The sequence below is a fragment of the Bos indicus x Bos taurus genome, chromosome 21 (genome assembly GCF_003369695.1).
Source record: "Bos indicus x Bos taurus breed Angus x Brahman F1 hybrid chromosome 21, Bos_hybrid_MaternalHap_v2.0, whole genome shotgun sequence".
Lineage (NCBI taxonomy): Eukaryota > Metazoa > Chordata > Mammalia > Artiodactyla > Bovidae > Bos > Bos indicus x Bos taurus.
In genome coordinates, this window is record NC_040096.1 from 55,063,831 (window position 1) to 55,082,443 (window position 18,613).

At 43.8% G+C, this 18,613-nt stretch overlaps 3 protein-coding genes across 7 annotated transcripts in view; 2 read left to right on the forward strand and 1 right to left on the reverse strand.

The window, feature by feature from the left end:
* ADAL (adenosine deaminase like) overlaps positions 1 to 7,574 on the forward strand; it is a 32,508-nt gene extending 24,934 nt beyond the window's left edge. Inside the window, exon 13 of the mRNA XM_027522045.1 lies at positions 5,496 to 7,574. The gene's annotated coding sequence lies outside the window, so the exon portion shown is untranslated. The remainder of the gene's footprint in view (positions 1 to 5,495) is intronic.
* Positions 308 to 12,368, reverse strand: ZSCAN29 (zinc finger and SCAN domain containing 29). Of its 5 annotated transcripts, none has more exons than XM_027522037.1 (6): positions 11,909 to 12,368; positions 10,942 to 11,377; positions 10,328 to 10,532; positions 7,811 to 8,506; positions 5,545 to 6,012; positions 308 to 3,475 (listed from the first exon to the last, which is right to left on the reverse strand). In XM_027522037.1, exons 2-6 carry the CDS (start codon positions 11,254 to 11,256, stop codon positions 2,610 to 2,612), a joined length of 2,550 nt encoding a protein of 849 aa, XP_027377838.1. In that variant the 5' UTR covers positions 11,257 to 11,377; positions 11,909 to 12,368; the 3' UTR covers positions 308 to 2,609. The 5 variants fall into 5 exon arrangements, with proteins under 5 accessions (XP_027377838.1, XP_027377839.1, XP_027377837.1 ...); XM_027522038.1 differs by having other exon boundaries at positions 11,868 to 12,344; XM_027522036.1 differs by having other exon boundaries at positions 11,840 to 12,344.
* A 12-nt stretch (positions 12,369 to 12,380) lies between these two features.
* Positions 12,381 to 18,613, forward strand: part of TUBGCP4 (tubulin gamma complex associated protein 4) — a 42,178-nt gene continuing 35,945 nt past the window's right edge. Inside the window, exons 1-2 of the mRNA XM_027522040.1 lie at positions 12,381 to 12,738; positions 17,993 to 18,121. Coding sequence (XP_027377841.1) covers positions 12,661 to 12,738; positions 17,993 to 18,121 — 207 coding nt within the window. The 5' untranslated portion in view covers positions 12,381 to 12,660. The remainder of the gene's footprint in view (positions 12,739 to 17,992; positions 18,122 to 18,613) is intronic.

Below are 18,613 nucleotides of genomic sequence, written 5' to 3' on the forward strand. Positions count from 1 at the left end.
TTGGAGGGCTGGTCCTGGGTCTTTTAAGATAGACTCATTCTCCATGCCCAATTATAATGGGTCCCAATGGATTGTCCTAAAGGATATGGATACAGATACTAAGGAAGAATTTTCATTCTGATTTGTCTTTTAACCACATTCTAATTTGTTTTTCAGCCTGGAACATAAAGATTTAGACAGGCATACTTGTAGCAGCCCCACACAGGGAGCCAAAAAAAGCAAGTAAAGATTATCTTTTCTTCCCAGGAATGACTTAATCATACTTTGCATATATACATTTTTTAAAAAAGCACTTGAAGAACCACTGGGCACTTTATAATTTTTATTAACTTGGTATCCCTGAGAGGCAAATTAAGGTGTAAACATTGTTCTGCTTTACACAAAGGGAAATGGAGGCAGGTTGACTTACATGTAAGACATCTGGAACCAGAATTCATATCTGTTGATACCACAACCAGTGCTTTTTCCACAAGACTATACACAGACATACTGAACACAGTACTCTCATTTTTAAAAAACATTACAGCACACTTCCTAAACTATCTCAGATCCTGAGGCATTGCTTTATACTGGTATTTATTGTTCTCTCCCTGTCTGTTTAGGCAACGTAACTGAGATACCACCTCCCCTTAATTCCTAAGACTCAGGAAATTCCCTCAGCACCAGAACTCCAATTCATCATTGGTAGACATCATTACTGTCTACCACAGTAAGCTATGGATTTTAGAATATCCTATCTCCCCATTTCTCTCCCAGATCTCATTCCTATCTGAGAGCTCATTAATGTGACTGCAACAGGGCTACTTATCTCAGACCTTAGCCATTGGGCATCTTCTTTCCTTTGACCTGCCAGTCGAAATATCTTCTCTCAGGATACTGGTTCCTGACCTTTGTCTCCCATGGGAGCTAGTCCCCTAAAACTTCTCATCTTTCTTACCCAGTGCCAGTCAGCTGTTGCCTCATCAGTAAGTGCAGCACAGGACCCGATATATTAATATTCTGGGGGATGGAAGCCCGTTTGTGATTTTCCTGGCACTCCACGTTTCAGCTGAAGCAAGTCCCTCTCTGCCCCCTGCACAGCCCTTATCGTGGTACCCCTCAAATTCTGTGCTACTCTGAGCTGTCTCACCTTCCTTAGTCTGTCCTTTGCCCTCTGTTCCCTTGCTCCCCAGTTTTCCCATTTTTCACTCATTCAGCATGCAGTTTTACAATTAGTTTTGGAAAGTTCATCTTGCCCAGTAAACCTTCCCTCTGAGCACTTCCTGCTTCATGAAACCTTCCTGGTTAAAGAGAAGGAAATACCTCTCATTTTTCCCCCAAACTCTAATGCTTTAGACCTTAACTTTTATGCATAGTGTTACTACCTAGCTTTCTAAATTTCTCTAAAACCGTTGTAGCTGTACGTGTGCACCATTTGTTCCTGTCAGTGTCATCTGTTGTATGTTGTAAGGACAAGGACGGGGTCTGTTTAACATGTGCTGTACAGGCTCATACTACTGTGAATATGTGGGCAGTTAATTCAATACCATCTTTATGGTATCAGAATTACACTTGTTTGAAGAGCTGCTTTTAAAAATAGATGTATACAGTTGAATATGTGTGCGTGTGTGTGTGTAAGTATTGTCAACTCCACTGACCAAAGATAATCTGTCCTCCTTACAATTAGGGTAAAGAATTTTTGGCACAAAGTGGTCTGTTTTCCCAGTCTGTGGGAACATGGCCAGTGGCTTCTGCTCATCGCACGTTAGTATTGTGCCCACAGGGTGCGTGACACTCACCCAGGTGTTAGGGTGTGTGGATTATGGCAGTCCCTCTGGCAGTTCTAGCTGCTTTCCCTACTACTGCATCCACTTGCCGTCCTCTTTGGGCTTCTGGACCACAAGGGACAGACAACTTTTAGATGAGACAGACCAGAAAAAAATCACACTAGATGCTGTAAATACAACGTTACTCTATTCCAAAGCTTCTGGGGCTTTGAAGACAGTAAGAAATCCAGGGTTCACAACTCTCTGTTTATATGAGGTTTACACTCTTCCCCCATATGGCACACCTAGATTCTTGACAAAATGGTTTATAGGTCAGAACCAGACTGGACACTTAAAGGCTCCTTCTTTAAGGTAAAGGAGTGTGTGTGATAAGTATATCATTCTGAGCACAGACTTAAGTGAGCAGGAAAAAAAATCATTCTTCTTTGCATTTCCATTACTGTATAAAGAGCTAGACCCATTCAGTGAGAATCCTTACTACTTCTCCATGAAATGCTGCAGTGTGGGTTTTTCTAGTTGAAATGCAACTGAATAATGTGATGAGTAAAGAGTACACATCGGATTCACAGGATCTGCTACTGTGTCCTCTCTGTTAGGGGAACAACTCAGGCTCTGAGAGGAAAGGGTGTTACCGTCAATACAAGCAAGGAGAGGGAACGAATCTTTCTTTCATTCTTACTCTAGATCTGAGAGAAACACAGGAACAAGCAGTGGGGTAAATTCTAGACTGTTTGCTTAACTAGTTGGGCACAGATTAGGAGATGGATCTCACTACTGGAGAACTGTTTCCAAACAATTTCAATACATGTAATGAGGCTGTTTTTCTCATAGATCCTCAAGGGCTTACTTAGGTGCTGGCTGTGACAGAAGTTTCTCTCGTGTGTGGATCTCTCGGTGCTTGTTAAGAGCAGAACTTTTACTGAAGCACTTGCCACAGTCTTGACACCCGTAGGGCTTCTCTCCAGTGTGGGTTCTGTGGTGTGCACGTAAGTCAGAACTCTTGCTGAAGCTCTTCCCACAGTCGGGACACACGTGGGGTCTCTCTCCTGTGTGTATCCTCCGATGTGCACTGAAATGAGAGCTGTTATTGAAACTCTTCCCACACTCTTCACACTGATAGGGCTTTTCTCCTGTGTGGGTTCTCTGGTGAATGATAAGGCTTGAGCTCTGATTGAAGCGTTTTCCACACTCACCACACTCATATGGTTTCTCTCCTGTGTGGATTCTTCTGTGGGTGATGAAATTGGAGCTGTCACGGAAACTTTTCCCACAGTCAAGACATTGATAAGGTTTCTCTCCAGTGTGGATCCTCCGGTGTCTAATGAGGCGAGCACTCCGACTGAAGCTTTTCCCGCAATCGGCACATTTATATGGATTTTCCACTTGATGGGCTAGCTGATGCATAGGGTGGGAGTTTGGACCAAAGCTTTTGCTGTATCTCAGATATTTATAGGGTCTCTCTCCCAAGTAAGGTCTCTGATGACTTGGGACCTTACCTAAACTTTCAGGGAATGTTGGTTTTCCTTTTTTCTCTCCCAGCGTGTTTTCCCACTGTCTTCCAGATCTGCATTCACTCTCATTGCTTTTACTTTGATTAAGATGCCGGGGAATTTTCCTTTCAGACCTTGCAAGTAATGTCTTATGTAGTTGTACTTCCTCAGAAATATCCCGTTTTAGATTCTCTTCATTCTCAAATCCAGCCTCGAAACCTAACATAAGAATAGAAATTTAAGTTACCCATTTTATCAATTATTATGTGTGACTGTAAAGTATCACATTAGATGACTTAACATAAAAATTAGGGAGCTCTAGATCCTAAATAACTGCTGCTGCTAAGTCGCTTCAGTCGTGTCCGACTCTGTGCGACCCCATAGACGGCAGCCCACCAGGCTCCCCCATCCCTGGGATTCTCCAGGCAAGAACACTGGAGTGGGTTGCCATTTCCTTCTCCAATGCATGAAAGTGAAAAGTGGAAGTGAAGTCGCTCAGTCGTGTCCGACTCTTAGCGACCCCATGGACTGCAGCCCACCAGGCTCCTCCGTCCATGGCATTTTCCAGGCAAGAGTACTGGAGTGGGGTGCCATCGCCTTCTCTGTCCTAAATAACTACTGTCTATTAAAACCTATTTGGTAATCTGTCACATGCTTCTCATCTACAGGGGAACTGATGAATATGTTCTTTTAACTCTTTTTCCTGGATATCTGGGATCTTCAGAAAATCCTCTCAGTATACCAAGAAAAACCTGCCAGATTTAAGATAAAACCATGACTATGATTATGCAGGAAAGACACTTTCTAATGCTGTATTTTAGCCTCATCTCAGGCCTGTCACGGTTTACATTCTTTGCCTGTAACTAAAGGGATAAGAAAAGAATGTCCAGGGAAACTGGGGAACTTCTATATTGAGGAAGAGCTACATAAGTCCTTTTCACCCTCAAATTCCATGTGTTGAGAATAAAAACAGGGTAGAAAGATACCTGTTGTCTTTCAAAGAACAAAAGGCCTTCTGAGAGAGAAACTTTGGTAGGTGCTCTCTCTTTGAAACTTTCTCTTTGCCCATGGACAAATAATCACTAGATGTTCCAAAGCACTACTCTAATGCCCAAACTAAGCTTTAATATTCCTCTAAGAGCCAAATGCCAGGCTTCCCAGGCCTAGGCTATGAGAATTTGTAGATACTTGGAAAGTTTCAGTTTGCAAATTCAGTTTGAATTTGTGGAATTTTCAGAGGTTTCAGATAAACTCTGGATCCCAATTCCCTGGACTAAATCTGAGAACATGTACCCCTTAAAGCACTATTTCTACCCAGAAGCCCAGTGTTAGGATTAGACCCATGAAATGGAGGTTCATTATATTAACTGAAATCTCAGAAACTTAAATATGTGACTATAAATTATGAGCCTCTGAGAGGGGTACTTAGCATTTCCTAAACCTAGAAGCTGTTACTTAGTGGAACATGTTAATAGCTTCATGGAGTTGATGCTCTATGGAGCACACTTGGAGGATGCAGATCTAAAGAATATTTTGGAAAAGAAAACTATTGTTTATCAAATGCCCAAGTACCGTGCTAGGTGCCTCACTGTGGTACTTCACTTACATCAATCTTGTGAGGCTGGTCTTAATAAATAAGCAAAATTACAGGGTTAAGTAACTTGCTTTAAGGTACTCAACTAATAACATAGTCTATATTCACATACATATATATGTATGACTCCAAAAACAGAATTCTTCCTGCAAGGAGGGAAGCCATAATGAAGTTTTATGTTTTTTTTTCTTCAACAGTAAATAAGATTCAAAGGGTCAGTTCCCTCAGAAATTTCAGACTTTGCGTTAAGTGTGTCTGAAGAAAGAGATTATCAGGTTTTCATAGATATGAATAAAGCAGGCATACAGATGGTGTATAAGCTGAAACTAGAAGAAAAAGCAGAAATGAGAATGAGCTTTAAAAACCCAACTTCATGTACTGTGTGTACAGGACATGCCGTTTGGGAAATGTTAGCTTTCAGAGTCCCTGCCAGGTACGCTGGCTAGTAACTGAGCAGCTCACGTGCAGATGAGGGCACATTTACAAAGTCTGCAGCCATCTCAGATTGATGCTATAGCGTGAGGAGGCAAGTCAAGTGGAAAGCTGCCTAAATAGACAGGAAACCTGGAGAAAAGAGAAGAATCCCTGAGTATTGGGTGTAGAGGCCAGTTCTCCTGGTCCTCAATCTGATAATTTTTCTTCTAGATGCCACTGCCTCCCCTTTGCTGCTTCTACCTTAAGAACAGGATCTTACCGCTGGGGCTCTGAAATAAGACTGGAGCACGGGTCAGTGCCTCTGGAGGTATTTCGGGATCCTCTTCATCATCTTCAGAATCATCTTCTATGGCCTCGACTGCCGGCTCGGCTTGCTTTTCAGCTTCAGCCTCACTGGTCTCCTGCATGGGGCATAAGGCTGTCTCTTCTTCCTGGCCGTCACTGGGCCGGGCAGCCACCCGGGCATTCACCAAAGCGTCCATCTCTTCAAAGAAGGGACAGGTCTCTGGTGCTTGGCCATTCTTGACTTTCCGATAGCTGGTCTGTAGGCTCTTAAACTTGGTCCGACACTGCTCCGGTGTCCTGAGGAAGCCATATTCCCATAACCGCTCAGCCACGGCTCCATACAACTGGCTGTTGCGGTGACAGTTCCGAAGGGCTTCGTAAAACTGAGTCTCACTAAGAATTCCAAGGTAGGTCTTTGTCTCTTCATAGCCCCAGTGCACACCTGCCACCAGAAGAGAAGTTTTAGCACCACTTAATGCAGGGCTTTATAGCCGCAATTCCTCAGTCCTAGCATCTGCACCATGAAAAGTCGCCTAAGCTTGGGCTCCTAGGTGAGAAGGCAAGAACACCTCACGTTTCCAAATCAATGCAGACTCTCAGGATGTCCTGCTTCTCTGGTCCATATCAGTTTCACAGAGACCTTGACTCCTACATTCAATTTAAAAGGCCTTTTCAGCTGATCACAGTAGTGATCATTATGTACACTGAGGCAAGTGTACAGAAGGCATTTCCCCATTCTTCTAGCAGTTCTGGAGTTCTGATCCTAACTAGAAAATAACTGGTTACAAGACCTACAGTCAGTCACTGTCAGCCAGGAGCCATCCTTAAATTCTCTGATCAATGTTTTCCTACCAGCCCTACTTCCTTATAAATTAAGTCTCCCAAAGAATGTCTCAAAATCCCAAGGAACAGTCTTTTTCAGATTCATACTGCTGCCTAATGCACTCCCTTTTATGGCCCTTCTTCACCTGGCCACAGTCTCAAAAAGCCAGCCCAACAATAGCAAAGGCCTGAAGGGTACAAGATAAGAACCTGTGGTCATGCACCTTCTCCTTAGTAGCAGAGGACTGGCAGAGCCAGGAGGAGGAAGGAAGCAGAGCATTGAGCACCTCCTGGTCCCCAACATGGGCAGAACTTCATCAGGATGACTAAGAGACTCTGCTCCCTGAAGGTCCCTCAAGCTAAAGGGAAGGGAGGTTCCAAGAGCTTTCCTCCCACTTGAGAGCCAGGTGGCAATGACATTGCTTCCATTATCCTCCACTCTCTGCCAGTGAAGCAATAGGGAAATAATTGGAAGACAGAGAAAAAGCAGTGGAAAAAGACAAGGGCCATGTTTGTGATTTACCTAAATTTATTCCACTGACAAAAAGGGAAAGAGAATTATTTTTTTTTAAAGGAAAAAGTACAAGACAAGAAGACTAGAACAGAGCAAAAGTAACAACACATAATAAAACGTGGAAGGAATAGATAAGTGTTCACAGTAGAACTGCAGCTTTGGAGTTAGCTCTGTCCATACCTTACAGTTGAGGACACAAACTGTGAAATGCTCCCCTGGCTGATGAGTGGGCAGGATTAGAAACAAAGCCTCCTGCTTCATATGTGGTGCTTTTCCCATAACAGCTTAGTTGTACAGATTACATCAGTAATAATGTGATATTTAAAGATGGTTCCATAGGCAAATAATATTTCAATAGAGTGTTAAACAAGATTTCTTGCTGCAAAACTGGGTCCTGTTAAAATGCCAATATGTGATGCAGATCTCATAGAGGAAACGTAGAAAATGTTTTCCCAACTTTAGACAGTCCTTCACTATGCTCTTTTAAGTAAAAAGGAACACATAATAAACTTGAGTTTGGAGGATAAAAATAAAACACCAGTTCATATAAGGCACTCAACAGATAAACTGTTTCTCCTTAAAGATACTATACTGCCAAGATTTTCTCAGCCTTCAGTGATTTTATAATCAGGAAAATATATTTTAAGAAAGAAACAGAAGGAATGGTACTCCTTTTCAGGACTCACTTGAATTTTGAGTGTATTTCTTTATAATATTTAATATTTTTCTTTACTTACTATTAACTCACTGGTTTTCCCACAAGAGAAGGAAATACATAAAGAACTGAGAAATACCTCTATTCTCTTAAGTGACAAAGCTGGCAAGTGACATTAAGTTTACTAACTCCACACCCAACCTCATAATTCCTCCGTCTAATCCTAAAATGCCAAGAAGAAAGGCTTACCACTTGGGCTACGGAAAAGGACAGGTGTGGTGGAGCTGTCAGGGTCCCGGGGAGTGGCCTCTTGGCCCACTTCGTCACTGTCGGACTCTTCAGCCGTGGCCTCCTCTCCCCCTTCATGGTGCCAGCCCTCTTGCTCTGGCTCCTTGGTCTCAGCATCACTGCCTCCCAGGCCAGAGTGAGAGGTCGCCTCCTCCGGGCCGTTACTGGGCAGGGCAATGACCTGGGCACTCATCAGGGCTTCCATCTCTTCAAAAAAGGGACAGGTCTCAGGTGGGTGGCCACTCTTGACTTTCCGATAGTTCTTCTGGAGACCTTTGAACTTGGTCCTGCACTGCTCCAGGGTCCGGAGGAACCCAAACTCCCGGAGCCGCTCCGCCACAGCCCCGTACACTTGGCTGTTTCGATGACAGTTTCGGAGAGCCTCATAAAACTCAGGCTGACTGAGAATTGCGAGGAGAGTTCTGGTCTCTTCATGGCCCCAGTGCACACCTGCCACCTTCTCATCCTCAAAGCCCCAGTGATCCTGGTCCACCCAGCTGCTTCTCTCTCTCCTGGATGGTAACAGATCAGCAGGCATTCGTCTGTCTTCTGTGTGACTGCCTCTTGGGAGTTCCTTCTCCTTGGAGCCCAGATCTGGGATCCATGGCTCTCCTTGCTCCAACCTGGAGACCATGCTGGATTTAGAACATGGAAATCCTGCTTGCAGGGAAGCAAACAAAGGATATCATAGTTTGGAATGATCACAAAAAAGTATGAATTCAGACTTGCTTTTTTTTTAATCCAAGAAGCTTATAAAGAAAAGTAAGAAAATGTTTTCAGAAAGATCAGTGGATTGAAGAAAGTGAGGAAAATACATAAAACCTCAAAAAATGAGAAATACTTTCCAGAGCCAGGTGACAGAGGAAAGTGTCCTCTTGTGTGTTCAGAGCAGATAATTCTGCTCCAAGTTACTGCTTAGCTCTCCTGACTACTTGTATGCAGGTCCTGGCACTGCTGAAAACAGTCACCTCCTGCCTCCTAGAGAGCTGACTCTTCAACGACATGGGAGTTAATCCGAGCAGAGCTCACAGTAGGCCCTCTGTATCCACGTTCCTCCACGTCTGTAGACTTAACCAACTACAGTACTGTAGTCATTACTATGGAAAGATCGCTGTGTATAAGTGGACCCGTGCAGTTCAGACTCATGTTGTTCAAGGCTCAGCTGTGGTTCTCTACTTGGGACTAGAGAATTAAACTCAAGAGTGATTGCAAGGAAGAGACTGTCTTCAACTGTTCCATTTCTCACACTTTGTCAGTAACTTCTAGAGGCTTTTCCCTCAGTATATATCCTTTATTCCTTTATTTATGAATGGGCACAGCCCATTCATACCAGACTCCTCTCTCCAGAACGCAGCACACATTCACCACTCTGCCTTGCCTTTCCTTTAACTCCCTCCCTTCTATGCAAATTTAACCCATTAGTGCCCCCCTGAAGCCTTCCATACAGCCCTCCTTCGTCTCCTGCTCTTTCAACCCCTATTGTACTCACACAACTGAGTAACAAGTCATTGTTTGGCACTGTTTGAATACAGTTCAGTTCACATATTTATGTTCACTTTTACATTCTCAATCATACTCTAGGCTCTCTGAGAGGCACCTTTCCTCGTTCCAAGTACCCTGCATGGTGTTACGCATGTTGGTAGGTGTTCAAAACGGATCGATTTTGCAAGTGGGGTTGAGGGACTGCATTTGGATGACTAGACAGAGACCACTACCAGCCTGGCTGGGAAGGCTGGCGTCTGGGATGATAACATCAGAATTCAAAACCACCTCAACAAGTTGAAGTGTTCGAGGAAAACAACGTACAACATGGAACTCAGCAGAGTACAAAGACGAGAAACAAGTTCCACAAAACCAAGTTTAAGAATAAGAACCAGGCACAAAGACAATCAGGAAGAGACCTGGGAGTATCAGGTGAATGATAATCATTAGTTGAGTTATACTGAAAGAAAGTATAATGAAATTCTGAAGTAAAATTCTTAGTCTGCCTCTACCTGCCAGACCCTCACTGGAGTAATATATATAATTTAATTCTCCACAATTAACACGATGTTTGAAGAATTTTCCAAAGGACAGTAACAAAAACTTACTAGCTCTGAAGAATGGAGCTTCTGGGGAAAAGCTTAAACAAATCTAGTTTAATATGGAGAAAGAAAATGACTAAAGGGAAGATAAGCCAAGTATAGAAAATAATTTTTATCTAGAAAATTCAGACTTAGTGTCGTCATTACCAGGAGAAAAGAAATTCCAAGTCCTGGTAAAAACTATAGAGAGCCATTCTCTGGCAGACTTACCAAAAGAGGAAGTATAAGAGTACTTATCGCAACAGAGAGCTAAGCTACTTGCCTTCAGGAGGTCCCCAACAGCTGCATGCTCCATTTCCACTCATTCCTGAAATCCATTTCCCACTCACAGCTCCCAACCCTACTTCCCAACTTAGAACGGCATCCTATCTTCCCACATGAATCTACTCCTCACCGCTCCTTTGAAAAGGTCTGAGCTTCTCCTTTGGGTTCATCTGCTCCTGTGGTCCCAGGTCTGGGCTTCTTGCCCTCTCTTTCTTGGGTACACCCCTGGGCTGGGGTTCCACTGACTCCTGCCGAACACTTAATAACTCTTGTGATGATTTCAGGGGTGTCATCTTCTCCAAGCGCACTTCCTGCCCCTTCACAGAGACTGTGACCTGGAAACAACCCCCATGAATTGTCACTGCAAGGTCATAATGAGGGGTATTCCCAGAGGAGTCTAGTTAATATCCCAAAAGAGATCATCCCTTTGGGACATGGCTAGGGTTGGGGTGGTGGTAGGGGGTTGGTTAATAGAACAATGGTCTTTCTTACTCCATTACTGTTAGCTTTAGAGCAGCTGGAACTCCAGAACAAAATAGTAAACCCAATTCCACACTAAAAAAGGATTCCCCTCTCATTATGTCGAAAAGTTACATTCAGGTGGCATCTCCCAATAACCTGTCTGAAAAAGTTACCTTTTGAAGGACCAGAAGTAGGAGCATCTAATGGAGACTGTGCCTTAATTTGGCCTTTTATCCTGCCCCTTCCCAGTCACATACTTCTGAATTCCCCCTCCCTGCTCACCGAACGTCCAGGTCTTCCAGGCTCTCTTTCTAAGTCTTCCACCAGAGTCACTGCCTCCTCTCCACTTTCTGGACATTGCTTTTGTACCCAGTTCTGGATCTCCCCAGGTAAGACGGTCAGGAACTGCTCTAGCACCAACAATTCTACAATCTGCTCCTTGGTGCGCACCTCTGGCCTTAGCCAACGACAGCAGAGTTCCCAGAGTTGGCTGAAAGCCTCCCGGGGCCCAGCCACCTCCTGATAATGAAATTTCCTGAAGCGCTGTCGGAAGGCCTCAGAGTTAGAGCCATTCCCTCTCAGGGTGGGTTTGGCCATGGTTCACAGCAGGAAGCAGCTTCCCTTCACTTAAAGGTCTAGGTTCCAGGGCTTACACCCATCTTCCCATGTCCTTGGAGAATCACCTGCAGATGAGTCTCTCTCTGTAAGCAGTTTCCTCCTAGGGCAGAGAGAGATGGCACTATCAGAAGGAATGTATGTCTAGGGTCTTGCCAGAGCTGGCCTGACTGCCCATATGCTCCAAGTGGTCACCTGAGGTAGCACCAGCTTCAGGTCAGGAAGTCAAAACAGCATGAAGGTGAGAGACCATTCAAAGGCTGCATTTCTGGGCAACATCCAGGGCAGCCCAGAGAAGCAGCAAAGGATATAAAGTACTGTCTACTCTTCCACCGCCCCCAAATCTGACCCATGGAGCTCCCCTGACCAGTGAGTTCGAACCATTTGGGAGACCTGGAGCTCGGGAGGTTCTAAAGGCAGGTCACCATTCTGCTGAAGGTAACAAAAAGCCTCTGTCCAGCGGGTCGCAGCTGATCTCCGCCGTCCTTCCCCAGGCCCTCACAGCCCGCCCCTCTCCCTGAGACTCCACCACTACCAATTCCCACCCCAAACAAAAATCAAGTACTGAATACTGGGTCTCTGTTTTCCCTCACAGCAAAAGTAAGCGCTCAGTAAACATCCGGGAACTACTGACGGGAAACCTCGCGCATTGAGAGAAGCTGATTTTGGCTCCTGAAGCGAGGTCCGGGTGGGTTTGGGGAGAGTCACACTGAGTTGGTGGAGAGAGGAATTCCGAGCGGGCAGTAGTCATGGGTCTCCTGAGGACGAGTTCGGGTGGTGGCCAGGCGCTCCGAGGTTCGCGAGCGCGGAGCTCAGGTCTAGGAGCGGCGGGTGCGGGGTTCCGGCCTCTTTGTCTTCGTTCCCTCCGGCCAGGTCACTCTCGGAGCCGTCATGAGTCCCTCCAGAGGCCTCCGACCGGACTAAGGCGCCTTGAGGGCACCCTGTGGCACACACCTGAGAGCTTCTTCCTCTCAGGCTATCGCTCAACCCGCTTGCATCTCTGCCCACCGGCCAGCCTCACCCAGTCAGGGTCTGGCTCCAGCCCGGGCTCGCCAGCCTCCCAGTCCAGCTTCCAAACCGGAAGTCCGAGTTGGTGCCTCGGGAGTCAAAGGCGCATGCGCAAGGGCAGCTCCCGCGACTCTTGCGGGGCACCGGCTGCAGCCGGCGAGTGGGCCCTGCTGAGCTCGGCGCACTTCCGGGACGCGGCGCGCCGGGTGCTTTCTGTCCTGTCTCCCCTGCAGTTGTCTCGGCGGGTAAAGTCAGGAAGAACGGTGCGTCCCGGAGACCTGTGCGCGCATAGAGAAGGGAGCGCTCGCCTTCTTGGTCTCCAGCTGAGGCTCTGGAGGAGGGTGCGACGGATATAGGGACTCGAGGTCCGCCGTGGGAATGATCCACGAACTGCTCTTGGCTCTGAGCGGGTACCCAGGGTCCATTTTCACCTGGAACAAGCGGAGTGGCCTCCAGGTACTGTCCGGCTCGGAGCGCGGGAACTAGCGAGCTCGGAACGGGTGGACCTGCGCTAGCGCTTGGGAGGAGGAGTCTGAGGGAGCAAGAAGGCGGGGCTGGCAAGGACCGACCGAGGCGCGGGGGGCGTATCCCTGGACGGGTCACCTGAGGGCTGTGCCCTAGGGGCTTAGGGATGGTTTAGACACCTGGAGAGGGTTGGGCCTAGGCGGAAAGCGGAGGGTGGATCCCTACTGGCTCTGCCTTAGGGGAGGAGGGAATCGCGGACCAGGCCTACGGTTGAAGTGTCTGGGCGAGAGTTGCTGGAGAACTGGACGTAAAAATGAGAGAGGCCCTTTCTCCCATTTTCATGCTTGCACAACGTTTTAAACTGAGTTTTGAAAGCTAGACCAAATACACAGTGCCTAATATACAATATGGAGAAGGAAATGGCAACCCACTCCAGTATTCTTGCCTGGAGAATCCCGTGGATGGAGACCGGTAGGCTGCAGTCCACGGGGTCGCAGAGTCAGACACGACTGGAGACTTCATTTTCAGTTTACAGTAAGGATTCAGCCAGTTTTGTTGAGTGAAAAAGTGAGTGAGTTCCTTATTACTCCTTGTTGGAAAAATCTCTGCACTCAGAGAATTTGGAGCAGGGGAGGCTTTTCGTGTATCCAGGGATTTCAAGGGGGCTATGTATATACTATATATATGATTTACCTGTATGCTTTAATCTTCACAACCACCTATCTCCATATCAGAGATTAATTTCCGGTGTCAGGGATCACAGAGAGTAAGTTTAGGGTCTTGAACCCAGGTCTGTCTGACTTCAGTATTTGAACCACTCTTTTCTACTTCTGCTTCCAGTAATATTATTCTAATCATTTCCATAACTTAGTAACTTACGTATTGTTGGCCTCGGTTTACAAAAGAGCAAACTGGAGCTCAGAGGACTTTATGGTGGCTGGTCTTAAAAAGGCAAGATTTGAATCTAGCTCTGTCTGATCACAAAGTCATGCCTGTTTGTATGAGAATTGGTAGTATAAGCTGTGGAGGAGCAGAAGAATTACATTCTTGGTTTTTACAACTTACACATCAAACAGATTCCTCTTATTATTTCTTTGCACCTGTAAAACTAGCACAATGCCAGGCATGTAGGAGGAAAAGGCTCAGAAAGTAATTGTGTGCTCTTGACTATGAAGTAAAAAGAGACAACAGAATATGGGAATAATAGCTGCCTTCCTTTTTTTCTTATAAAAAGTCTTAGTTGGATATTTTCCTCTTTAAGTTCTCAGTTTTAAAGTTACCGTCTAAGAAAAACTTTCTCTAACCACCTCTTTATACTTCTAATGCCATTATTTTCCATCACAGCAACTTATTTCCTTTAGAGGACATCATAATTCGTATGATTTATTGTTGTTACCTACACATATAGTCTTTCTGTCACATAGGTTGCCTATGGGGGCAAAGGCCCCAGTGATCTTCATAGATGTTGCAGAAGCACCTAACAGTTTCTGCCACATACTGGTATTAAGATATTGTGAGGGACTTCCCTGACGGTCCAGTAGCTAAACTCCGTGCTCCCAGTGCAGGGAGCCTGGGTTCAAACCATGGTCAGGGAACTAGATCCCACATGCTACAACTAAGAGTTTGCATGTCGAAGCTAAGATCCAGCACAGCCAAATAAATTTTTTTTTAATTAAAAGATACTTATGAAAGAAAAAATTTTACCCAAACCAGCAAATATTGCATACTTTCTTCAGGACAGTGTTTTTCACATTTGTATAAAGGGTAAAATTGTCATGAATGTTCTCTGTTGATAAAAATAATTTTATGTAATATAGAATATGTACACACATTAAGCTAAGTATAAACTCATATTGTTCTTGAACAACTGTAAACCCAATTATTTTTACAAAGTAAATAATGCTACCAAATTGATAATTCACATTGACAATCTGACGCAGCCTCTCAGTGTTGGCACTGTGACATTTTGGACTGGAAATTCTTTGTTGTGGGGACTGTCCTGTGCGTTATAAGATGTTCAGCAGCATCTGTGATCTCTACTCACTAGATGCCAGTAGGACCCCTGGCAACCAAAAATACCTCCAGACATTACCCTCTCCCTTGGGGGCAAAATTGCCCCAATTGAGAACCATTGAGCTAATGCAGCATATACTTTTGTTTTGCTAAACCTAAATTGTCAACACTTGAGTTTCATAGTAGAATGATTTTGCTGCTGATCTGGCTATTTCCTATTTTGACTTTAGTAACTCTGTTCATATAAGTAGCTTATACTAAACAGTACCAATAACTTTAAGGTATCATTTGCTGTTTCAGAATAACCAGACCTTGAACTTTTCTAAAATTCCTGTAACACTGCACAAATGCCAATTTTAGTAGTAATATCACTTAATAACTGCATAGGGCCGTCCTAATAATAAGAAATAGTACTCATTGGAAAAGACCCTGGTGCTGGGAAAGATTGAGGACGGGAGGAGAAGGGGACGACAGAGGATGAGATGGTTGGATGGCATCACCAACTCAACGGACATGGGTTTGAGTGGACTCCGGGAGTTGGTGATGGACAGGGAGGCCTCGCGTGCTGTGGTTCATGGGGTCGCAAAGAGTCGGACACGACTGAGTGACTGAACTGAACTGAATAATAAGAAATTGCTGACATGTATTGAGCACTTGGCTATGTGCTTAGCACATGTGATTTACATATTTAATCCTCAAAATTATTATCTCTACTTTATAGGTATGAAAGATGAGGGTATTGCTTGCCTAAGATTTCAGGGAAGTAAGAGGTGACTCAGATTCAAACCCAAGCATTCTGACTCCAGAGACCAGGTTCTTAAGCACTGGTCATGCTACCTCTTAAAAGTTATTAACTTGAAGATATGGTTAACATTGTGTCATTAAGTCTACTTTAAATGGATTCTTAATCAAATTATTGTGGAATCAGTAACAGAAAAATTCTTTTTTGCCTATTTATTACATTTACTATCATATAAAAATGGCTTCCACAAAATATAATACATTATGAATATGAAATATTCTGAGTTCCTTGTGAGTAGTAAATATTTCTGACTTTGCTCCTTATTTATGGAAAGTTAGCACAGTGCCTGGGATAAGTAGGTGGTCACTAAAAGTTGGTTGATTGTCCAAAGAAGATATTCAATGGCCAATAAACAAATGAAAAGATGATCAATAGCATGATTCTTTAGGAAAATGCACAATGAGATATCGTTTTATATCCTTTAGGATGGTTATTACCAAAAAAACAGAAAATAACAAGTGTTGGTGGGGATGTAGAGAAATTGGAACCCTTGTGCATTGCTGGTGGAAATGTAGAATGGTGCAGTCCCTGAGGAAAAAGATATGGCAGCTCCCCCAGAACTTAAACAGAGAATTACCAAATGAGCCAGCAGTTTTATTCCTAAGTATATAACCCAAAGAAGTGAAAGCAGAGACTCTGATAGGTATTTGTACACCATGTTCATAGCAGCATTATTGACAATAGCCAAAAGGTAGAAGCAGTTTGTCCGTAGACAAAGGAAGTGATTACACAAAATACAACAAATATCAACGGAATGTTGTTGTTGTTGTTGTTTAGTCTGAGTTGGGTTTGACTCTTTTTGCGACCCCATGGACTGTAGCTCGCCAGGCTCCCCTATCCATGGGATTTCCCAGGCAAGAATACTGGAGTGGGTTGCCATTTCCTCCTCTAGGGAATCTTCCCAAATCCAGGGATGGAACCTGCATCTCAGCATTGGCAGGCAGATCCTTTAACACTGAGCCACCTGGGAAGCCCACAATGGAATATTATTCCAGCTTAAAAAGGAGAGATATTCTAACATGTGCTACAACATGGATGAACCTTGAAGACACTATGCTAAGTGAAACAAGCCAGTCACAAAAGAATCAATATTGTAAAGCAGTCAAATTCATAGAGACAGAATCAGAAGGGTACTTGGCAGGGTCTGTGGGTTAAGGAACAATGGAGAGTCGTAGGTACAGAGTTTTCATCTAGAAAGAAGAATATTCTGGAGATGCTGGTGGTGATGGCTGCCCAACAGTGTGAATGCAGTTAATGCCACCAGACTGTACACTGGGTGATGGCTGAACTGATAACTTTTGTGCATATTTTGCCATGAATTTCTTTTTAAGTTGATTGAATGAATATATTCTCTCACTACTATTTTTCTGCTTGAACTGCTGTGAAATCTTTATATACCATACTAAGTTATCATTTGGCCATGATTTAAAAATATGAATGAAAATATGGATAGTAAATTATATGTCCCGTTTTAAAGTGCTCTTACAGATTAAATATGCTACATTAACTTTACTTTTTTTGTTCTTTTCTTTTAAGCTTTACATTTTTACTGAAGTGAAAACAAAATTTAAAATTTCAGAGAGAATTTGTAAATCCTATGAGTATGTTTGAGAAACCTCTGGAGTGTGCAGATCCAAGTTAGAGCAGTATTGCTCAAGAGACTTTGTTGCAACCAGGTCAAAAACCCCAAATATCCTTATAGATCATCCCAGGAAGAAAGATTTCATAAAAAATAGGTAATATACTCAGCCATGAAAAAGAATGAAATCTTGCCGTTTGTGACAACGTGGATAGGCCTGGAGGGTATTATGCTTAGTGAAATCAGGCAAAGACAAATACTATATGAAATCACTTACATATGGAATTTAGAAAACAAAATGAACAAACATAGCAAAACAGAAACAGGTGCGTAGATACAGAGGCCAAATGGCCATTTCCAAAAGGAAGAGGGGTAGGGTGAGGGATGAGATAGGTGAAGGGCATTGAGTACAATCTACCAGTTGTAAGTAAGTCGCGGGCTTGTAATGTACAGCACAGGAGCATAGTCTCTTGTAATAACTTTGTACAGTGTGTAATCTTTAAAAATACGGAATCACTACATTGTGCATCTGAAACCAATATAATATTTATACCTCAATTAGCAAAAAAAGAAATAGGTGATAGTGGCTGCCTCTGAGGAGATTGACTTATTTTTAATGTACACCATTTTGTATTGTTTAAATTCTTTACCATGCATTACCACCCATTTCAATAAGTGACTAATTAGGCTAGGGCTAGGGAATAAGGTCTTTGTAGTGACTTGAAAATTCTTTTGTTATCCAGAACTTATCGATGTTAAATAGGCATCTTGCAAAGGGAGACAGCAGTTGTAGCAGTGAATAGCAGTGAATAGCAGGCATCAGCATTCTTAGCATTATTCTCCTCCTCCAGGTGTCACAGGACTTCCCATTTCTTCATCCCAGTGAAACCAGTGTCTTGAATCGACTCTGCCGGCTGGGCACAGACTACATTCGCTTCACCGAGTTCATTGAACAGTATACGGGCCATGTGCAGCAGCAGGTAGGTTTCTGTTTTCTGAGAATGTACACCTCCTGTGGGCAGGGGCTAAGTCAGACTTTCAGTGATTCCATTGGTAATTCATGTGACATAAGTGTTAAGAAGTAATGAATGTCTCACCACTGGAATTATTCAAGTGAAGGGCAAGGTGACTCTCCTTCCAACAAGGGGAAAATACACGTGGGGACCAGTTTAGGCAGATTGAGAAAGTACGCTTTGCCCAAGTTTTAGGAACCTAAATTAAATCAGTTTGAATTGGATCAGGGTTCCAATTCCAGAGGTGAAAACACAAAGCATCCTTTCCAGTTCCTTTGTTGCTTTGCTTCTAACTGCCGTACTCACATCGAGGCAGGCAATTCAAATCTTCAGGCTTTGTTTTTTTAATTTGTAAATAAAGTTAAACTGGAGAAGGTTCTTGGCATGTGGTGAAACTTAATAAATATTGTTCATTAATAGGAATTGGAAGTCAATGCTTTATAGTGTAGAAGCCAAAGA

Bases quoted from the DNA above. Each gene is read 5' to 3' on its own strand.
- ZSCAN29 (XM_027522037.1), bottom strand. From the start codon at position 11,256: ATGGCCAAACCCACCCTGAGAGGGAATGGCTCTAACTCTGAGGCCTTC. The intron at 10,533-10,941 runs GTGAGCAGGGAG...GGTTGTTTCCAG, and splicing joins CTGGAAGACCTGGACGTTCG to GTCACAGTCTCTGTGAAGGG. The intron at 8,507-10,327 runs GTGAGGAGTAGA...CCCTGCAAGCAG, and splicing joins CAGACCTTTTCAAAGGAGCG to GATTTCCATGTTCTAAATCC.